We start from the raw sequence: 22,133 nt of genomic DNA on the forward strand, positions 1-22,133 counted from the left end.
TTCAAAACACAGTCAGCTGAGAGACACTTACAATGTACAGATACATGCAGGACTTCTAGCCCCTGTAAAAGAATAATGATTTAAGTGCCTGCACTACCTGGCCAATTACATTTGTAAAAGATCAGAGAAGCTTTCCAAGGTCAGCAGCAGAGATTTCTATTTTACTAGAAAAAGGCCTGAAGGAATAATGCCTATTTATCCATTCAGTAATCCCCTTAGTTTATACCAACTATTTATTACTGTGATAAAGACAGACTTGGCTGAATCTAACAGTAATTTCCTTTGTCATCATTGAACGGCTGTAGATTGTTATAATAAAGATAAGACTGCTCTTCTCGTTCCACATTCACACTATGGTATTCAAGTTTGTGCTATCACTTCCATTTTCAGAGCTTTATAATTTCACTGTAATCATTTGTTCTTGGCAGCAATGTGTCCTACAGGCTCTCAGCTGAGGATAATATTTTTTGAACAATTTTTTTAGTGTTCTGGTTATGTGATTATGGGAATTTGGAACTCAATATTAATTTGCTATTGGATTTTGTGTTTGTGTATCTCAAAATGCTCCTTTTTTAAATAACACAGTTTAACTTGAAGTAAGACTATCGTGTAGCTTTAAGTGGTAGAAATATTTCATTAAAGTACTGGTGATATTCACTGTAAGATAACATAGTCAGATATAAGAAGAATTTATTGGTAGAAAATGAGCCACTGTTTTTCCCTTGTCCCCATCACTGATGTTTCCTTTGTGGCTTCCTGCCATCTGCTTTGTTTGCCTAATAGTCCTTATAATTCTTCAGGTACAAAGCAAGCTGTTGATCTAGTTGATTTTTTAATATATAAACTACTAAGTGTTTTATTGACTAATAAGCATCCTACTCTGTCTAAAATTTGATGTTTAAGAAGTGTCAATATTTTAGCCACATTTTTATACTTAAAATTTTCCCACAGCCTAGTTTTGTTTAATTTCTACTAATTTATTTCAATGTTCAATCTCCTGCTGTGGTTGCATCTGAGTGGGAGAGATGTGTCCTGCATCCCTCACGTCCGGAGCATGGGAAAGCCTGGGCAGGGGAAAGGGGCTCCACATTGCCCCCAAAAGGAAGCAGAGGCTTGGCCATCATGTTTGGCCGTGCTAGTTGGAGAACTGGCATGAGGTTTCCCTAATATCTTCGTGGAAGACTTGTGAGAGATAATGAGTTAATATTTATGGAGGTCTTTCAATAAAGTGTAATTGATGTTTGAATTTTTATAAACCAAACACAATATCTACCCCCAAAAGCTTCATAAGAATATTTAGCACACATGTACGTGCCAGATGGATTGTAATGACAGTTGATAGGCCTCTCCTAACCCTTGCGTTCTGTTGTCAAAAATCTGCACATCAAAACAACTATAATTTTTACATTAAGATTTATTGGATAAAAGATTCGCATGCACATTGAAAAATCTGTCTAGATAAAGACTATAAATTCATGTTATATGAGATAAGACTTTAAAGGTTTACATAAGAATTTTTTACCTCAATAATCTAAAAAATGTAAACACTACACAAATAAAACTTTTTTAAAAATTAAAAAAGGATATTCTTAACATACCTTATAGAAATATAGGCAGATAAATTTGTAAAAGTATAGTATTTTCTTGCTCTTACATATTTTTCTCCACATAAGTTAAATTTTTCTGAACCATATGTGGAGTATGATGCAAGACCCCCAGAAATTATTCTTAAAAGCTCAAGGATATATAGAGATCAAAGCAGAAACACTTCATAGTACAACAAATAGTTATCACCCGGAAGAAGCCTCTTGTGGTTGAGATAATGCTAACAAAAGAGTTTAAAACATAAGGAATTAAGTTAGCAAATAAAATTATTATGCTGAAGTATTGTGACGTCCTTTATATACTATAGGAACCCTCCAGGAAGACTTATGCCGGAGAGGAGGACAGGTGGCCCCACCAATTATAAATTCCCCAAGATTGTAAATGTATATTTTATCATCTTGTGTCAAAATATTCATTTTAATATTCAGACGTTTTACCACATAATAAGCTATAACCATATGTTTATTTGTTATATTATACCACTATAACATTAATAAATATTTACAGAGCCGCAGTGTATCATAGATGTATTAGAAATGGTAGCTCTCTTCGTTTGATTTTAAGTGAAAATCTTCAGTGCCTCAGAAACTAATTTTAAATAATGTTACATTTGTTACACGTTGATAAGAGCCAAGGAGTTTAAATTTTTGAGACTGACACCCCCTTTTTAACTCATGTTGTTTTATTTATTTTCCCAATTGCATGAATTAAAGATGGAGCGTTATCTCAGCTTTGAATTCCTTAGCTTGTTGTCGCAGCTTTTGTTTTATTTGTATGTGATTCTGTCTTTAATAAAGATGAGCTCTGCTGAACTTTACATTAATGAGAGACACAGGTACACAGCTCTTTATAAACGATTTTGGTCATACCAGGAAAATTCAGAAATGTTGCTAGTCTATTAATAATTAACATGGCACGCTGTGTGATTAATCGGTTTTATGATCTCTAAAAACATAGCATTATCTCTGTAAATCGGATCATGTCCAATTAAGGTTGACAACCATCAGTTAAAAAAAGAAAGTAAAACCCAGGCCTCCTGACTCATACTCTTTCTGTTGGAGTGTTACATTAGTATTTCTCCTTCGGTGACAGCTGAGACTAGAGCAGACCTCTGTTCAGGAGACAGGAGGTTGGAGATAAGGCACTGACTTCTCACTTTCATGTGTCAGGAGACAGTCTCAGGGCGATCCTGCTCAGCCGGAACCAGGAGGAACTTTCGCCGGTTTGATAGTTATTGACTTGGTTACCCATTTTCAGAGTTCTCGGGCTTCCTTACTCGGCTCACGATAATGAAGCCGTAGATGCAGCGGTGTGGACTTTTCTTTCAGCCTGTGTTTAGGCAGATAACCTCTCAGTATTATCAATTTCAATACAGATTTTCCCATGTAGAGAACTCCACCCAGACTAAACAAAGGTGATTCTCCTTATAATCACAGCATCTAAACCTTCTGAACGGGCGTTTTGTGAACATGTGGGCTGGGTTCTCTACTGCCTTTGGCTGTTAAGGGCACAGCCCAAGGGGTGGGAGGACACAATGAGTGTTCGACTCAAACTCGGGATCTGTTTCCCACATTTCTGCTTTTGTCACGATCACAGATTCTGAAAGCATTGTGTAATGTCCTGACTTCTGATTTTTCTGTGGGAAGATAATGTTGCAATTTGCTACCTTACTTGAATTCTTCTGTAATTGTCTCTCACTAGATACATGAAGCATGTATGAATTCCATACCATGAAACTTCAGCCCTCATACCATCTTTGTTCATTGACTGAATTTAGTTGCAAAAGGAATATTTCCCTTTTATTTATTATTAACTAGTAATGAGTGCACTATTGAAATGATTCACGGTTTCTCTCCATGGTTTCTTTACTGTAGTGTACGAAGCATATGTAATAACAACCTGAAATACTGGACAGCTTGAACTTCTAGAACGCCCATGATTGTTTCATACAGCTTTTGTCTAGGTTTGAACTTTCCACATTATGTATTTCAGACGTTGAGAAAGAAGGGCCTTAATGGCTGTGACAGCCCAGATCCTGATGCAGACGATTCAGTAGGTCACAGCCCTGAGTCTGAGGACAAGTACAGGAAAATTAACGAAGATATTGATCTAATGATCAGCAGGCAAAGATTGTGTGTAAGTACTCGGAACACCCTTCATTTTTTTTACTCTTGATATTTCTCTGAACCTGGCAGGCCTTGAACAAGAAAGAAAACAAAGGCTGTGAAAGCCCCGATCCTGACTCCTCTTATGCACTCACCCCACGCACTGAAGAAAAATACAAAAAAATTAATGAAGAATTTGATAATATGATCAAGAGTCATAAAATTCCTGTAAGTACCAAAGGTAGATGACTGGTCTGCTGATAGCTGCTGCAGTAACATACCTTAACCCTTTCAGTGATGGCTTTATCCAAGACGCATTGGAAAGTCAACCCAAGAAACGAGCCATCTCATCCCACGGGCACTTCATTTAGAAAGCAAACCCTGAGGGATGCTGACATTACGTAATCTAAAAGAATTGCCGTCCAGAAGTTCATTCAGAGGTGGAAAACTCACAGGAGGAAGAGAAGGATCTATGCGACACACCCAGCAGTTACGCAGTCTCTTAAACACACAGTCCACACAAACCACAACGCACTAGTGAAACCTTAGAATTTCCTTCTGAAGGAGTTTGAGGATTTACTATAAAATATATATAGATTTGTCCTGAGACCAGATACCTGAGTGGAAGTGCAGTTCTGTCATGTAAACTGATGGTCATCCACCAAGTAAAAGCTAATTTCTGAATAAGAGTTCCACTCCTCTCCCTCAACATGAGATGCCACCACAGCACTGAAGGGTTAAAGCTACCGCTGGCTGCAGGGAAACAGACTGCATGAGACCTGAGGGTCAGATCTCGGCATGTTTGTGTGCCGGCTGATTGTGGAGCTTCTCAGAATGCTCGCTTTGCCTACACCAACATTTTCCACGCTTTAACATTTGGCTCAATTTTGTCTTAACCAAGTCAGAACATTTCTAACAATCAATCATGTGCCCTGCCAGATATTTAAGAGAAATAACTCTGCATGTATTATTTTTGGTTTTGCCCATATAGAAAGGGGGAAAGTATATACCTTTGACTATATCTTGTCATCAATCAAGTGATGTTAATTTTGTGACATAAAGTGATGCAACTCAAGGCTCACACACTTTCTGAATAACTAATGTTAGTATCTGAACCCTCATTGTATCCACGCTCTTCAATAGGTAATTAATTACTTTCTCAAAAAGTACATTTTTTGGAACTTAGCAAAACAGCCTAAACCTGAGGACTGAGAGAGACTCTGTAGAGAAAATATGCTTCTTCAGCAATTACAAGTGTAGATATCTGGGGACAAAAGCTCTAGGCCAGATCCACAGCTACGCTCACAAAATAAATTCACGCTTTACGCATAGTCGGTGCACAGTCAACCTGTATTAAATTCAATGGAACACTTTAAAACTTATTTATAAAATGTATGCATATTAAACCTTCTATCCTCATAAGTACATGTCCGCTTCTTTTGTTAAATGAAATAATGTCAACAGTAGAGCTTTTGTTGAATTAGAATTATTAATACACTGTATCATGAAGGAAAGCTAAATGCTGTAAGTTCTTAAAGGTTTCATGAAACCGAGCACTGCATACAGCACACCCACAGCAGGCACTTAATCAAGTGACTTATTTCCTATCAGAGGCAGCAATGCATCCTTGTTATACCCAGAATTCTTAAATGATAAAATAGCTATTGGGACTTTATCTTGCCCAGAAGAAGGAAACAGACAGCTCCTTTGGGCCAATTTTTAGTTCTTATAGCCTGAGTTTCTCTTGCTATCGTAATACACTGATTTAGAGCTGCTGGGTACAAAGATTTGTGAATGGAAGATTTTAAATTGTTAGGTGTCTCAGGTGGGAGGAAGCCCCCACACAGTTAGGAAAAGGGCAATGTAACACTACCAATCGCTCTCCAGGTCAGCGGCTAAAAGTGTGTGAGCTTTAGCCCCTGAAGTTCTGGGAGAATGCCCATATTTGCACATTGGGTCATTTTTCTCATGCTTTGGGGGAAAGAGGTGTGATACATACCTGGATTCCCTCACAGTATTTCATCCTGTCATGCAAAGAGTTCAAAATCAAGATACATGATTTCTTAAGAGGGGCAGTGGTGTGTGGCAGGGGATGACAAACCACATTAGAGTTTCCAGGCAGAGCCGTGAGAAGGAGCCACACAGCTCCTAGCTGTGCCTCCACATCTTCATTTCTTTAGTAAGTGCTTCAGTCTCCACGATGAAAAGCCCAGTTTTCGCACATCGCTTTCAGTTGCTGGAAGTAAATTTTGCTGAAAGTTTCCACAGCTGCTAAAACATTTCCAGCAGTGCAAGGACACTCTGCCCTTTGTATGTAGCAGTGTCTCCACCTCTTTAAAAACATTATAAGACTGTTTTTCTATTTCAAAGACCCAGTTTGAAGAGTTTCCCTTCTAAAATAGAAAATTTAGTATTGCAATCACCTGTTGGTACAATATAATTTATGCCCATATTCCTCAATTACATGAAATAGTTCATGGATGATTTGGAATCTTGTTGACCAGCATTTCCTCATGCGGGGTTTGCCATGGTTCATGCTTCGTTTCACAGCAAGAAAAAACAGCTCCATTTGAGGAACCAGGAATTAGGAAATGGGCTGAAGAAAGGAGGGGGCGGGTGCAAGATTGGCTGAGAATGAACAGGAAGGGAGGAAGTGGAAAGAGAGAGTATGTATTTTCTTCAAAGAACAGACTGAAGAGAGAAATAATATTATATCTAGTATCAAGGAAGGAGTTAAAAGGAAAAGCACTTGAGATTATTTATATGCAGAGGAGGAATGCTTGAAGGAAGGAAAAAATTGAATCTGTAGGTCCACCAGCGATAAAATGGCAAAGCTTCTCAAGGGCGGGATCTGAACACGACGGAGTCGCAGATGGACCCGGGGGTAGTTAAGGTGGTAGGTGGGTAGAGTAAAGTTGAGTGGATGACCACCTAATGACCTCTCTTTTTTATATTGGTTTTAGCTCCTATAGATAGCGAGGTGGGGAAGCAGGTGCTTGAAAGAGAACTGAGAAGGATGAAGCTGCAGATGTTATGAGGAATTGAGGAAAGGGATGGAATGAGCAAGTAAAGGCCAGAGTTGTCCAGCAGCCTTGAGGAAATATTAGCAATTAGTAGTCACCAGTCATCAGCGTTGTGTGATTTTTTTTTTCTCTACTAGTGCTCAGCAGCCTGGGAATAGTTGATCAAAAGTTAAGGGTGCCTTAGTGGCCCCAAAACTGGATTCAGTTCAGTCATTCACATTATATAAAAGAAAGCCTATTAACTAAAAGTATGTTATTAAAAATATTTTGTTTGACTTTTTATTGGACTTCTTGTGGTAATTTTGAGAAAATGGTGGTTTTGGATAAGAGTTCAGATACCTTTCTGACCACGATGACTCACTTTAGTAACCATGATCAATTTAGGGATAGAAACTAAAATCTCTTTAGCTATCACACCTATATCTCTGAAAGCCAAGGCCAGCATCGTGGGCGTGAGACCTGTGGAGTTACACAGGGTCCTGCTCTTATAGGGCCACGCTTGGTTAAATGCTTGCTGTCGCCATCTTGAAATTCTTAATAACTTTTTGACTAGGGGCCCCACATTTTCATTTTGCCCTGGGCCCTGCAAATTATATAGCCAGTGCTGCCTACAGTATTTTATTTAACCACCCCAAATTCCCTCTTCCTTCCTGTCTTGAGTGTTCTAGAATTTGGAGCCTGCCCCTGAAATCTTTGTAAGTTTGGAGTTTTTAACTACTTTTTGGCTTCCATTTTTTAGGCAAAAATTTTTAAAAATGTAGATGTTTTAAGTTCTCTAATTTTGAAAACTCAAGAAGGAAAAGAATAATGCCAATTTCTTTTAAACATTTATACATTATTATAGCCTTTGCATTTCCTAAAATGCTTAGAACTGGTTGGTCTCTTTATAATGGCAACTACTTCATTCCTGAGATAAGATCGAGGGAGATTAAGTGACTTGCCCAGTTAAATGGCAGTTTATTACACAACCTGGACTGCAGCTGAGATTTCTGATATAAAGGCTGATGTTCTTTCTGCTTCTCTGAGATATCTTCTCAGTATGGTCATTTTTAAGCTTCTAATTTGATTTCAAAATTATTTAGCCTATTCCTGATACGGATAAGGAAACAAAGCAAAAGATAGAATGCAAAGGATGGAAACATATTTTATGAATGGTGAATTTTTGAAGTATGCTCTGATATCAGGATTATATCTTACTGCTGTTTAGCCAATTACAAGAGAGTTTTATAATAATCATCATCAAATTGTTTACAGTCCAGAATGCTGGAAACTGAATAATTCTTGGGGATGATAGATAGTCAGAGGAAGGGAGGAGTAGAGAGACTTTGTCTGAATTGTGTATTAGAGTGGTTCGGAATTTATTAAATAATTAATAATCCTCTTTATTTTGGATGTACATAGAATTATCCAGAGGGGAAAATAGGCTTTGCTCTCTACTGAGACATAATCAATATTCTATAGAATATTCAGGAGAGAAGTAGTTTTATAGCAGATCCTTAAGTACCCAGTAATAAACATTTATAAGTAGTAGTAATGAATACAAATTAAAATATTTTTAACCAAAAGATAGCTTTAAAATACCAAATCTGAGTAAATACGGAAGAGGGGCGTCTTTATGGTTTATTTTTTCCCCAAGCCCTCAGTCACACCCTGGCAGCATAGAGCACACTCCATTGTGAATGCTCACCCCCATTCCATGAGAACCCATTCAGTTCATTATTTTTGTGGTTCACAAATAATCAGCTACTAACTTGCAGCCCATGCTCACTTCACAGTATGATTTTTGACTGCAAGTTTTTGTTTTTATCCAAAAATGTACACTGTTGCATGGTGATTTGGTAGCAAAAGCAACAGGCTTCCTCACTTACTAGTTAGGTGACCTTGGGCCACTTACATAATCTCATCCAATTGAAGTGGGGAAGAATTATATCTACAGCGAAGGGATGTTGAAAGGGTTAAATCATCTCATGTATGCAAATTATATAGTACAGTGCCTGCTGAGTAAATAACACACAGTAAATTGGAAGCTTGTATTTTTATGTTAGTACGATGCCTTCCTAAAAATTCTCCTTTGAAGAGAAATATTCAATTCATATAATAAAAAGTTGGCTAGGCTCTGCATTACTTTATAGCAAAAAAGCTTTAGCATCTTGATGAAAGGGGACATTGTTTGGTCAACATCATAATTGATTTTATAACAGAAGGGAAAGGAGAGCAAGGGAAAGAGGTCAGGAGATGGGTGGGGGCAGGGCAAGATACAGGATTAAACAGGGTGATCAGGATGGGTTTCCTTGAGAAGGCCAGATTTTGAGAAGAAACTTAAAAAGGCAATGGAATTAGCCATGGAAATGAGACAAGAATGAGGGAGGGAGGAAGAGAGTGATAGGAAATCAGATAATGGAGCATGATAAAAGCTAGAATTTATAGGGCCTTGTGGACCATGGGAAGAAGTTGGACTTTACTCCAAGTAAGGTGGGAGCTGTCACACGGTTTGGAGTAGAGCAGTGCCATTACCTGACTTATGCTTTTAAAGGATCAGTCTGATTGGTAGGTTGAAAATAAAAAGGAGCCCAACGATAGAAACAGGTGAATCTGTTAGGAGGTGACTTCAGTGATCAAGGCAAGAGCTAATGGTGCTAGCATCAGGGTGGTAGCCATTAGAAGGTGACAGGTGGCTGGAGACTAGATATATTTGGAAGTTAAGCCAACAGGATTTCCTAGCAGATTGGACATGGGGTGTGGGAGAAGAGAGGATTCAGTGGTGGCTCCAAGGATTTTATTCTGTGTGGTTGAAAGCAGTGAGCTGTCCTCAGCTGGAGATGGGAAAGGTGTGAGCGGAGCTAGATTGGAGTTAGTTGGGGGATGTCTGTTAGACCTTCAAGTAGAAATATTGAGGGTGTACTTGGATATACAAGGCTGGAAGGAGAGATCTGAGCTGAGGGAAAAGGACAGTGGTATACTTACATTCAGGGAGCAAGGAGAAGTGGAAGAACCAGCGACAAAGGCTGAGAAGGAGCAGCTTTCGAGGTAGGAGAAAAAGTTGGGAGTCCTGGAAAGAAAGGAAGTTTATCAAGAAGGAGTGATCAGCTGTGTCCAAATTGAGGCCCTAGAAGTTACGGTTGGACTTAGCAACTCAAAGGTTGTTAATGACTATAACAAGAGCATTTTTAGTGAAGTGGTGAAGGAAAACTTTTTAATGGAGTGAATTGAGAGGAAACAGTGTGCTACGTTTACAGCCCAAGTCACAAAAGCAGAATTGCCAATGGTGGCATGATTTCCCAAGATGGTGAACAGTTCTTAATAAAGTTCCATACAAAACAAAGTAGAATATCCCCTTAATGTACACAGTAATTACATTTCTGGAAATTTCAGTATATAATAAAATCTATGTTTCAGTGTATAAAACTTACCTGGTGTTTGCAGAACAAAGTTAGTTCTGACTCATATCATTATAAACAGAGTTTTTCACACACATGAATGTCCAGTGGGGCGTTTGAAAGTTGGGTGGGGCAAGAGACCATTCTTTGTTGTATAGAACTGTCCTACACGTAATAGGATATACAGCATACCTGCCTACCCACCCAGAAAATTCCAATCATTGTGACACCCAAAAACACTCCCACAGATTTCCACAATGCTCCCTAAGGAGCTAGTCCACCGCTGTGGAGTAGCACTATCCTAGATTTATAGAGTTACTATTATGGATCCAGGGGGAAACAGACGGCAAACTCAAAGGGGTAATTGAAGAGAGTTTGGTAAAAGGACTGTTTACAGATTTGTGGAGTTCAGGGAGACCTGAAGGAGTAGTGCAGTACATTAGGAATTGCAACCTAGAAGCTGTTAGCACCTCTAGGCCTGAAAGAACAAGAGGGAGGATTTACCAGAGCCCAGCAAGATCTCTGTCTGTGGGAGACAGGACCCAGAATGAAGCTTGGCCTTCACTAGGGGAATGCAGCCTCTGCCAACCTATGGCCCAGCAAGGACAATGCTGCAGTAGAAAAATACCCTAACCTCTCTCCTACAGTCTGTACTTCTGCCAGCGCCTGCACAGGCCCAGCTGAAGCCAGAGGGCAAGGGGAGCCTGGTGGATGCCGTCGGGGGCCCAGAGCAGTGAAGACGGGGAGAGTAGATCCAGAGGGCCCAATGGAGAAGAGCTAGCCTAGTTCCTTTACTTTTTCTTGAGTGTGCTAGAGTAATTCTTACTTGGCCTTTTCATAAAGGAATGCAATATTTTATTGACTTTATAGACATTCATTTTACAGTATACACTAATATTTTTTGTTGTTTAAAAAGTCTCTGGAAATTGTGAGATATATTCATTCTCTGATGTCTTATCAAACATATTCCATTATATCATAGTGTTTATCCAAAATTATTCTTTGTCACCCCACTGACAAGAGATAAAGCCTAATGAAGAATGACTGTGTTAATATAGCGCTTGAACATTTTGATTTCCCTGTAAAACAGTGAGGAATCGAAGACATGTGAATAGAAAGTGTTATGAAACATTTGCTCTTGTCAATATTGATGTGTCCAGATCATGGAAGAAAATAAAAACAGGAAAAATAAAGAATAAGGGAGGATGAGCATAAATACAGAAGAGTCCTGTAATCATCACTGGGATAAATGTCAAGCTACTGCAGAGCACGGGGTGTGATGCAGGCCAGCCAGTCAACCGGTAAAAGGAAGTTGATGTTAGGATTACAGAAAAAAAATGGAAAAAAGAAAACTTTGAGCCACATGCATATATGCATTTAAATTTGCACAGTGGCTTATTTGAGAATCCCTGAGAGAATGTTCTATATAAACCCTGTCTCTAATATGTGTATATTAGATACACACATACACACACATATCCATTTTCTATTAAGAATGCTGTATGCTCTGATACCATGAGTCTTCTGGCAATATATTCAAATAGTATTGTCATTTATAATGTTAAAAGTGAAAAAAAATGAGGGAGGGAGTTACAACTATGATGATCTAGTTAGTGCAAACAGAAAAATAAGCATGCTTTGGCTTAAATTGCCAAAGTAATACCAATAAAACACAAATACAGTAAAATACAAATAAAAATCAATAATTGGGACCTGAATTATTTTAATTAGACAGAGCTTCAGTTCACTAAATATTTACCAGCTCTCTCATTTGAGATATGTAGGTCTTGCATTTGTCAGTGTCAGGGTATCGCAAAATATGAAGCGTAACATATATTCTGAACTATCATTTAAAAATGTGGATTATTGAATGATACCTGCTCTGTCGAATTCTCTATCTTAAAATGTCTGTTATCTTTAGAGTTACTTTCAAAAGACAGACTTTCAAAAATAATAATTAAAGTATATATGCTGTTCACATGCCTGGAGATGATTTTATATCATTAAACTTCTGCGTAAATATGCTTCAATAAGCAATTAAACCAAAGACTCTGGTTTGCATTTTAATCCTCCTTTTTCTGTGTGAAGTCATCACAATCATGTACCTTTGATCTCAAAGTCATTTCTGGCACCGGATTCAGATATCACAAATGAACAATTATTACTTAATAGAATGGAATTCAAAGACAATGGAGTCAAATGAAATGGGGCTTTGTTTTAAACAAAAGTGAAACGTTTTCTAATAGTTGGAAAGAAAGAGTTCTAAGCACATTAAAGAAATCAATTTATGATCTGAACATCTTGAGAGCTCTTCTTAATGGTCTTCTAGACACGGAACCCTGTAGAATTTGAACTTTTTCTTGGAAAAGTAAAGGCTGTCTCTACCTGAGGGCTCCTGTTTCTGTTCTTTTCTTTTACCCATGTTTTTTTTTCTTTCCGGCTCCTACAGGCTGTCCCACCTCCCAACTTTGAGATGCCAGTCTCCATCCCAGTGTCCAGCCACAACAGTTTGGTATACAGCAACCCCGTCAGTTCACTGGGAAACCCCAACCTTTTGCCACTGGCCCACCCTTCTCTGCAGAGGAATAGTATGTCTCCTGGTGTAACACATCGACCTCCAAGTGCAGGTAACACAGGTATGTCCCTACAAGGACGCAGTGTTCACAGATCGTGGGGAGGAGCCACTCGTGGCAAGAAGGCTCTTTTATCTCCAAGATGTTGAGTTTCCCAGTTTTCCATCTGTTACTTTCCTTCGTTGCTTAATACCCACCCTCTGCTAGGTCTTACGCATGAGAAAGCCTAACCCCGTTAGCATATCTTTCGAAATCTTTCATAATCTGCAATTTATCTGTTCAGCCTGTCACCACTCTCCTCATGTGGCTATATTTTAACCACATACTTTCTCAAACAGAATATCAAATACCCTGTCTCCTTGCATTTGTTTCTGCTCTTCTGCCTCAAATGCCATTTTCCCTTTTCCTCCTAGCCAGATACCACCTCTTCTCTGAAACCGTCCTCTGTGTTCTCTCATAGCATTTATCCCATTTGTTTATTATTTTGACCAGTTTTTATTAATGTAAACAGTAACTTACTTATACCACCAAGGACTTAATACAGAAAGGAAATGTAATAGGATAGCATAATTTATAAGAAGTATAAAATAAAAACAAAACTCAAAGAGCACATCATAAGGATATATATATATACCGGCTCTCTACACTTCTAGGAGATCCTTACAGTTGTACAATTCACAGTGTCCCAGAGAAAAGAAGTTATTGCTCAAGAAAAGACCAACCCTTCTTAGCACTCAGATCAAGCAGAACACAATATGATGTACTGTATTGAATATGTGTCTTGTTTCCCCACTGGATTTAAAGAACCTTCAAGGGAAGAATGTCTTCTTGACTTGCCAGGCTCACAGTCGTACCTAAGTAAACATGTACTGAATATAACTAAATGAAACAAGCACCCAAAATCACTGTATTTCTAAGTCATAGGCAGCAAACCATTACATATTTACATTTTATTTTTTTAAAAGCACTCCATAGGAAATTTTTAATATGTCTTAGACACACATAACTATTTTAAAAGTAGTTTATTCACAGAATAGTTTTTCCTTCAGAATACTTAAATATCAGACTCATAATTAGAACTACACATGTATTACTTTTTTATTACAGAAACTTCATATAGAAAATACAATCAAAATCAGACACATAACAAAATCTTGACAAATCTTGAATCTTAGAGATGTGTATAAAGGATTTCATTATGCCATCCTCTCTACTTTCGAATATGGTTGAAATTTTTCAGAGGAATTTTCAGTAACCATATGTATTCCTTTCAGATCATTCTCAAGTGCAGTTGAATTTCCTATTTGATAAGCTCATGCTCATTTATTTTTTAAAAAATATCATACTCTATTTTCAAAATGTTACTTGATTGGAAATAATAAAAATTTTCTTAAAATGTAATGAACGTTTTCTTCTAATTCCAAAGCCAGAACCAACTAATAACTATAGAGTACAATTTTCAAGCAAGTAGAAAATAATCTAGCTGATATTTTATCCTTTTGACTAAATTTCATTCTTTAAAATATGAAAGTAATTATCTTCAATTGCTTATTGAAACATCCCAGCTCTCATAGATAGACATTGCCAAATTTTAACGTACTTTCTTAAGTTAGCAATAAATAAGTATGTGTTTCTAAATTTGTGGCCGATGAAACACGTTTTATTGTGTCAGTAAGTAAAATCTGGGTAGTAAATAAGGTCATTACTGTGAGTAGATTCATGAAATGACCAAAGTTCTGGACAATTAAGATTGCACGAAATTAATTGCATAAAATAAATTTACAAAGAATTAAACATCAAATGTGTGGTTGTTTGAGCATATGGTAAACCTTATTCTTTTTTTTTACTTTCTATAAAATATCCTCTTGGGAAAAACTAGACTTGGAAATAATAAAAATTCAGAAACTATTCAAAGACTGGATTTTTAAAATGTGATCTTTCTTAGGAAAAAAAGATTCTGCCAAATGTCAGTGAGTGAATGTATTTTTAATGTTTGAGCACAGCATGTCACAATAAAACAAATGTCAGCCATCCGACTTAGACAATACTTTACAAATTTAGGACTTTGGGAAGAGGACAAAATACTGAGGTTGCTAAGGAAGAAGCGTGTTGTTTGTGAGCCTTTCGCCTTTTGATCCTTCTCTCTAATCCATAGGTGGTCTGATGGGTGGAGACCTCACATCCGGTGCAGGCACCAGTGCAGGTGAGTACAGACTTCTGTTCTGTAGTACGTGGCTTTGTTCAGGGTTCCTTTACTGGGTGATTTGCAGGAAGTGAGTCTTTTGAGCAAAGTAAAGTTGAGAGATCTGTCTAAAGCACTTTCATGAAGCAGGAGTGACTGGATAGTAACTTAGAAGAAGACTATTTATTAACTAGAAGTTTCCTTAAGAAAACTTCAGGTAGTCGACGTAATCCCAATTGAGAGCTCTCATCAAATCAATTTAATCCTGGACACCATCTCTGGACACAAAAGTACCTTTAGCAAACCTAGCCACTGAGTTCTCTGTTAATCGTTTCACATTAAGTGTGTATCACTTTCTACCCAAAGAAGTACCCAACTCCTGTACATTTCTAAAGGAGAATGCATAAAGAAAAGGAGAGAGTGAGATTATAACCATTCAACAATATTGTTAATAAAATAAAACCACATTTGGCATTAAGATGAGCTCTTCAAGAATATAAATATAGTGTAACCCAAAAAAGCCCCTTAAATATATTTCAGATCTTAAGAACTTACTTCCCCTGTCCAGTTGTCTTATAGTCACACTTCTCCAGGATTCTATATTAATTCATATTATTGTGATTATTGAGATATTGGTGTCATTTTCAATGCAGAGGTAAGACAGCACAATACTTTTTAATGCTAACTGCAGTTCACTATTGGCATAATAAGTAACCATGGTAATTCCTGCAGCTGGAACATGCCATACATTTAAAATAGTAGGAAGTAGGCATGAATGACACAAGGTTATGTTTGAAATGTCAAAAAAATTCAAGTTTATAGAAATATCTATGGACAGCCTAATTAAAATATTTTTCCAAGGTCAAATATAATAGCCTACTAATTATAAGAAAGAAGATTTTAAAAATCGACATATAAAAACATTTTTATAGATACATCCAGTTAGGGGTAATGTTTCTCACTTCCGATGCTGGCTCTTCACTAATTCAGTGAGTAATGAAGAAAAAGTATTAGAACTACACAGTGAATTTACAAAGAGAATCAATGGCGCTAGCTTCCCATTTTATCTATCTTTTCACAATTAGGTAGAGTCAAATTAATGAGTAAACTCAATATACTCTTTTGCTGGACATTGAAATGAAGTGCTCAGTTTTTTCCCTTGAAAAATACTTTGTGGTTGTAGCCTCCAAATTACAAAAGCAAATCAAAGCCAGACCAGTGTTTCTTGGACTCAAGTCTCTGCCAAACACTATGGTTAGAGAGAAGGGTGGGGACTAAGAATTGGATTGTCACAAAGACCAAGAAAAAGATAAAATAGGAAAAATGCTTTAGATGTTATCTTTTCTCCACTATCTTGATGCACCAGTTTGCTTGCTCTGATGGAAACAGCCAATAGTCATGATGATAGTTATTAGAAGTAGTAAAGAACGTATTGGGAGGAAGGGGATGGGTTACTCAGCTTTGATGGAAGTGGCCTCTTGTTACCGCTTAATAGCAAGAATGCTTTAGAATTCTGTATTGAAAAGAAGAAATGTTTGGTTGTTCAATTATGCTGTCATTGTCAATTCCCTGACAGTCCACTAAGTTTAATGGCCCTCCAGGGACAGAGAAGACACTCGATCTTGTCAACGTAAAAGTTAACCGCATATAGACTATAGCGTCATTGAACTAAAAAAATCTTACAAGCTTAGCAAATTCATCCCCCTACTTCAGGACCTCTGCCATAGGCATGAGAATCTTCTACTTCAAAAATAGAAGGAAGCAAAAAGACATTCAATTACTCTACCCTGATGACAATAAACATATGTTGATGGTTGTGTCTTGTAGCCATGAGCGTCTAATTTTCAGTTTCTGTATAGTTGTGAAAGAGTTACTTCTCCACTTGTTAAAAATAGAGGAAGAAGCCCTTTCTAACTCTGGTTCCACAGAGCACCTGTTGCAGATGCCACTTAGTCTTGAGCTTAGCTGTCATGTCCTGCTCACAGGCTCAGACGTCTTCCCCTTCTTTCTCATGCCGGCCAGGATCATATGTCAAAGCTGAATATATCTGTGCTGATGTCAGAGAATCACATTACACCAGGGGGAAACAAGGCCAGCCAGAACGTCTCTACATTTTCAGAAAAGAAAACTAAAGCAAAATGGCCAAAAGATATCTTCTAAATTTTGAATATTGTCATTGAAATTCAAGGTCTCAGAAAAGTTAGAAACTCTAAGGCTAAGTGTAAAGATTCTGCAATTAAGTTAAATACTTTTCAGTCTTTGTAGTTTTTTTCAAAATCAAATCATCTCAACTTGTAAAAAAGGGATAGTCTCATGAGGGAAGAAGCATCTTTCCCATCCAGTCCCTGAGCTATTCCTCTCCCTCATCTCATCATCCAGTGAGTCAAGTCTTACCAACTCTGCCTCCAAGGTGATTCCTAAACCTACCCTTTTCTCTCCACTCCTTTCCCACTGTCCTGGTTCAGGCTTGTAGCAGCACCCCAGGACTGTTTCCAGAGCACCCTAATTCATCTCCCTGCTTCACATTGCATCCCATTCCAGTCTCCTCTTGACTGATTAGTCTTTCGCAAAGCCTAAAATAATTGTAGGTCATCACTCACATGCCTAAAATCCAGCAGTGGCTTCCCAACTCTTTCAGAATTAACCTTGAGCCTCTTATCTCTGGTTCATCCCTACTCTCCAGTTGTAAACTTTCTTCCCTTCAGCGACTGCCATCAAGAACCCTGCACTCCAACTCTAACAATGGCAGACATTTGAATTGCTCTTACTGTGTGCTTTACAAAAAGTGACTCAATTATTCTTGCCACCATCCTTTAAAGTAGGTATTCATATTATGCCCTTCCCTAGATGGGGAACCTGAGGCACAGAGAGGTTAAGTAATTGCCCAGGGTGGAACCCAGGCAGTCTGTCTTCAGAGTCCATGTTCTTAACCACCACATTGTGCTGCCACTCTCCAGACATCGTGGAGGCTGCTTCCTTCATGTATGCATTCCCAGCCCTCCTTTCCCTCTCCTGCTTCATGCTACTGAGCACTCCTTGTCATCTCTCAGAATTCAGCTCAACCATTCAGGAAATCTTTTCCTGACTTTTCCGGAAGGAATTCTGCACCTCTTCTCTGTTCTCCCATGGCAACCTGTGCCTACGTTACTTATCTCATTGCATTGTAATTGCAAAGTCTGGGTACATATCCCTCTCCTGGACACTCAGCCCTCTGGAGGCAAACTGTGTCTTACTCAGTTTCTATTTCCAGCTCAAGGCATGAGAGAGAGCACAGGGCAGATACGCAGTAAATGTTTGTTAGCTGAATAAGGGAAAAGTTGATCTTGTAGACATAAATTTTTAATAGTGTTGATGTCAAAAACAGAAAAAATATTTAATTTTTTAAATGTAATATTTAATTCCATTAAAAGAAATAATGTAATTTTAAATACAAAAAGATATGCCCTTGATCTGTAATTCACAAAAATAATATATTCTTCTGCTACTATATACAATGAATAACAAATTAATTATTTGACTAAATGGCTGAGCACCATTGGCCAATAAAGAAAAGTTTTACTAACTTCTCTAACATACTTAATGGAAAACCTAAAGAGCTGATATATAGCAGTAAAATGAAATGTGGGTTAGTATCTTAGACCATCACAAATCACCTCTTAAAACAACGAACCTCTTACCACTTAAGTTGAAGTAATTTCAAAAATGAAGGCAAGTGAATAGTAAAGAAGTAACAGGATAAGGCTGTAGTCTTGGTAGAAGGGAAATATACAGCAAATCATTATAATACATTAGTAACAGTGACATTGCTAGGTTTCGGTTGACAGTTATTCATCCTTTCCTCTCAACAACCAAAACGAAAAGTCACTGCTTTTAAATTACGTTTTGTCATATCTCTGTACAATAAAGCTTTAACATGCTAATCTTAGTGGTTATTGATGATTGTGAGATCGTTTCGTAATCATTAGATTTAATAGAAATAACCATTAGCACAGCAAGCCTTGTGTTGAGTTATTCACTATCCTATTAGTACCCTTTATTTTCACTTTGATAACGTGGTGGTTTTTTATTGAGTTGAAGGTATCAGTATGTTCAAGGGTTTACTGGTTCATGATTGAGACCAAAAAAAAAACAAAAGAGAGAGAGAGAAGAAAAGCCTTTAGGACTCTGAAAATTTAAGAGAATTTTACAATCCACATAGCTATTTGACAATAAGGCAAAGGAGATTTATGTATATTGGTTAATAATTTTAATTGGCATTTATTGTAAATTAGATATAATTTTATATAAAAAGAAACTAACAGCTGTTTCCTTATTTTGATTGTTAATTGTTTACTACTTTATGCATTTGGTTGTCAAGCATTGTCACTTCTGGAATGCTTCATTTATATCAGCTAAATACATGGAGACTTGATGGTGGCAGTGTACGGGTACGGCCGTGTCTAAATCACTGAGCGGCGAATAAGGAGATCAGGCTGCCAGACTGAAAAGACTCCAGCCAGCAAGACCTCAGGCCGTGACTTAGAACCTTTGAACTTAGTGCTCACATTGGGGATAAGACACGAATAGGTTTAGAGTCCATTTACATACAAGGCGTTATCATATAATCATAAAACTTTACTTATATGACATTTTTTGAAATTCGTTTATCTTTAGAAAAGCGAAATTTCTCATAGAAGAGAAGTAAGCAAAGAGAGGAAAAGGTCATACAATGTTTAATTATTCTGTACCAGTACCATTGTTTTGCCAGTATTTGTTTTTCAGAATACTTATCCAAAATTTCTTGGCTGACTTTCATATCAGGGAAAAAGACTTCTCTGCAATTCTTACTCAATGATTTAAAATTTCAGTGAAGTGGTTAAAACTTCAGTCTAAAACAATAGGCTTTAACAAGTTCACATTTTCACTGCCTAACAAAACACAAATTCAGGTTGCAATATTCAAGGAAGGGAGAGGGGTACCATTTAGTTGCTCTCAAATAAGAATAGTGTCTTTGTTAGTATAAAAGTATAATTTTGTATTACTTCTTAAAATATTATTAAGTAGCATGTGAAAAAATATCTAAGTTAATAGTTGGATTCTTGATTTGAGAGTATTATTCTGTTAGCTTGAATTCTTCTGAATAAAAATTCTGAATTCGGGCCCGGCTCCATGGCTGAGTGGTTAAGTTCTCGTGCTCCACTTCGGCGGCCCAGGGTTTCACTGGTTTGGATCCTGGGCGCGGACACAGCACCACTCATCAGGCCATGCTGAGGCAGCGTCCCACATGCCACAACTGGAAGGACCCACAACTAAAAAATACACAGCTATGTACCAGGAGGCTTTGGGGAGAAAAAGGAAAAATAAAATCTTTAAAAGCAAAAACATATTCTGAATTCATTTGCAGTTTTATCTTGAGAGTTCACCCGAAACATAAATAAAGAGCCAACAGGCTTGCTTTATTATTATCTATGAAATTAAGAAGCAATGACATTTTTAACTCAAACCAAGGTTATCTAGACTATAGGAAAAAAATACTTAGTCCTCTGGTTAGATGATCTACAGCACGTGATATGGAGCCACTGCCAAGAAAATCAGTGTCCACCTTCCATAGACAAGACCTGGAAAATCAGAGACAAAGCACCACCTTGACACCATTCTCTAGAGGCGATGTTGAAGTGATAGGCAGGTCAAAAAGACTAATGTTACAGGCTAAGTCAGGATATCATAAAATCTGCTGTCAACCTCTTTGGTCTGACTTACTTCTTAAGGAGTTTGATTTCCAGAGGGAAAAACAGAATTTTGGATTATAACTTCTTAGAGAGTGTTTTAGCAAATTTTAGAGCGCTTCGTATATCATGATTTCTGACTTCACAAGTTGTATGCTTTTTATCCGCTATCCTTCTATTATGTTCAGTAAAGCAATGTGAAAATTGCTCTCTTCACTCGTATCCCATTGATTTAACCTAGGACTATGACTGATGATAAAACTTTGGTCATTTTTAATATTAATTCAAGTAGTTAATATTTCCTCCTAAAATATTAGTTTTACTCAACATTTGTCTTTTTTCTCTTAGCTGTCTTTTTTCCTTATACACTGTTGATTTCTCTCTTCCCTGTTTTTGGCATCACTCTAAGATTTTATTTGGAGATAATGGAAAGAAAAGCTCTTTTCAAAATCATCACTGATATGAAATTGTGCATCAGTAGACAGCAGATGCCGAAGGAGGGATGTGGTTAAAAAACCCCTCTTTTGGAAATCAATTTTTTACCTACCAGGGACTTTTTGGGACTTCAAGGCTGTCAGCCAAGAGTATAATTTACTGTTTTTAGACAAACCTTTGCCAGTCACTTAAATTTTACAGTTAGTCTTACATACTATGTTTCATTTGAATTTCCATTCAAAGAGTATAATATATAGTCATGATGCAGTCTCATATTGGAAAGATCAAATCAAATGTATTCCTCTAGTTTACTTTAAACTGAAGTAAACAATATTATACCAAAAACTTGGATAAACAATTTCAATTTATAATCTACAGATGTGTCCATAGGGTGCTAAGTATTCGTTTGGTTTATTATTATTGCTCCATTTCAGTTGCTTTAACTGAATTTAATATTTACTTGTTAATTGTTTTACTAAACACTATGCCCTTCTTTGACAATTTCTTGACCTTAGACTCCACTTACAGCCTCCAGTTACGAGAAAGAACTGATGATGCTGTATTTATAGTGTGAGGAGAAAAAAGCCCTGAGATATGAATATATGTTATAATATAGTAATAATAGCAAATCTAAATCTATGGCCAATGTACGTATTCAGACATGATAATGTTCATTTACATAACAATCATTCAAAAGGAACCTTTAGTTTAATATTAAGCAACTTAGAGAAAACTGGAAAATCGTGGAGCAAAACTTTTGCTCAAGCAGTAACTTGGGAAAATATTCTAGAAGCAGATATTCAGAGTAATGGAATAACGAAGGAAAATAGATGATAGACACATTATTTTAGGGAAGATCTTGTTGCCCTTGGAAAGTCTGTGGGTTCCCATTTTGCAAGATTGTTGTGAAAATTAAGTGAGATGATCAATGCCAGGCACCTAGCACAGTTTCTGCCCCAGAGTAAATGCTTGCTAATAAATGTGAGCTATTGTTAGTATTAGAATTATCTATATCCTTGATTTCCTAAGCAAAAGATAAAGCTTAGTTTAATGAAATTCCAGTAATATTTATTAAACGTGCAGGGAGTTACTGGTGCCCTGGCAGGCTTCACAGAGATGTCGCCACAG

The 22,133-nt window shown here is 37.3% G+C and overlaps 1 protein-coding gene across 10 annotated transcripts in view; it reads left to right on the forward strand.

Moving 5' to 3' along the window:
- Positions 1–22,133, forward strand: part of MEF2C (myocyte enhancer factor 2C) — a 166,587-nt gene that overhangs the window by 120,890 nt on the left and 23,564 nt on the right. For 8 of the 10 annotated variants that reach the window (XM_046666978.1, XM_046666979.1, XM_046666976.1 and 5 more), the window contains 3 exons: positions 3,598–3,741; positions 12,560–12,746; positions 14,839–14,886. In XM_046666978.1, coding sequence (XP_046522934.1) covers positions 3,598–3,741; positions 12,560–12,746; positions 14,839–14,886 — 379 coding nt within the window. Of the gene's footprint in view, positions 1–3,597; positions 3,742–3,800; positions 3,939–12,559; positions 12,747–14,838; positions 14,887–22,133 lie in introns of all 10 variants that reach the window. The other 2 variants (XM_046666983.1, XM_046666986.1) reach the window with 1 other exon arrangement.

This window comes from Equus quagga, chromosome 7 (genome assembly GCF_021613505.1).
Source record: "Equus quagga isolate Etosha38 chromosome 7, UCLA_HA_Equagga_1.0, whole genome shotgun sequence".
NCBI lineage: Eukaryota > Metazoa > Chordata > Mammalia > Perissodactyla > Equidae > Equus > Equus quagga.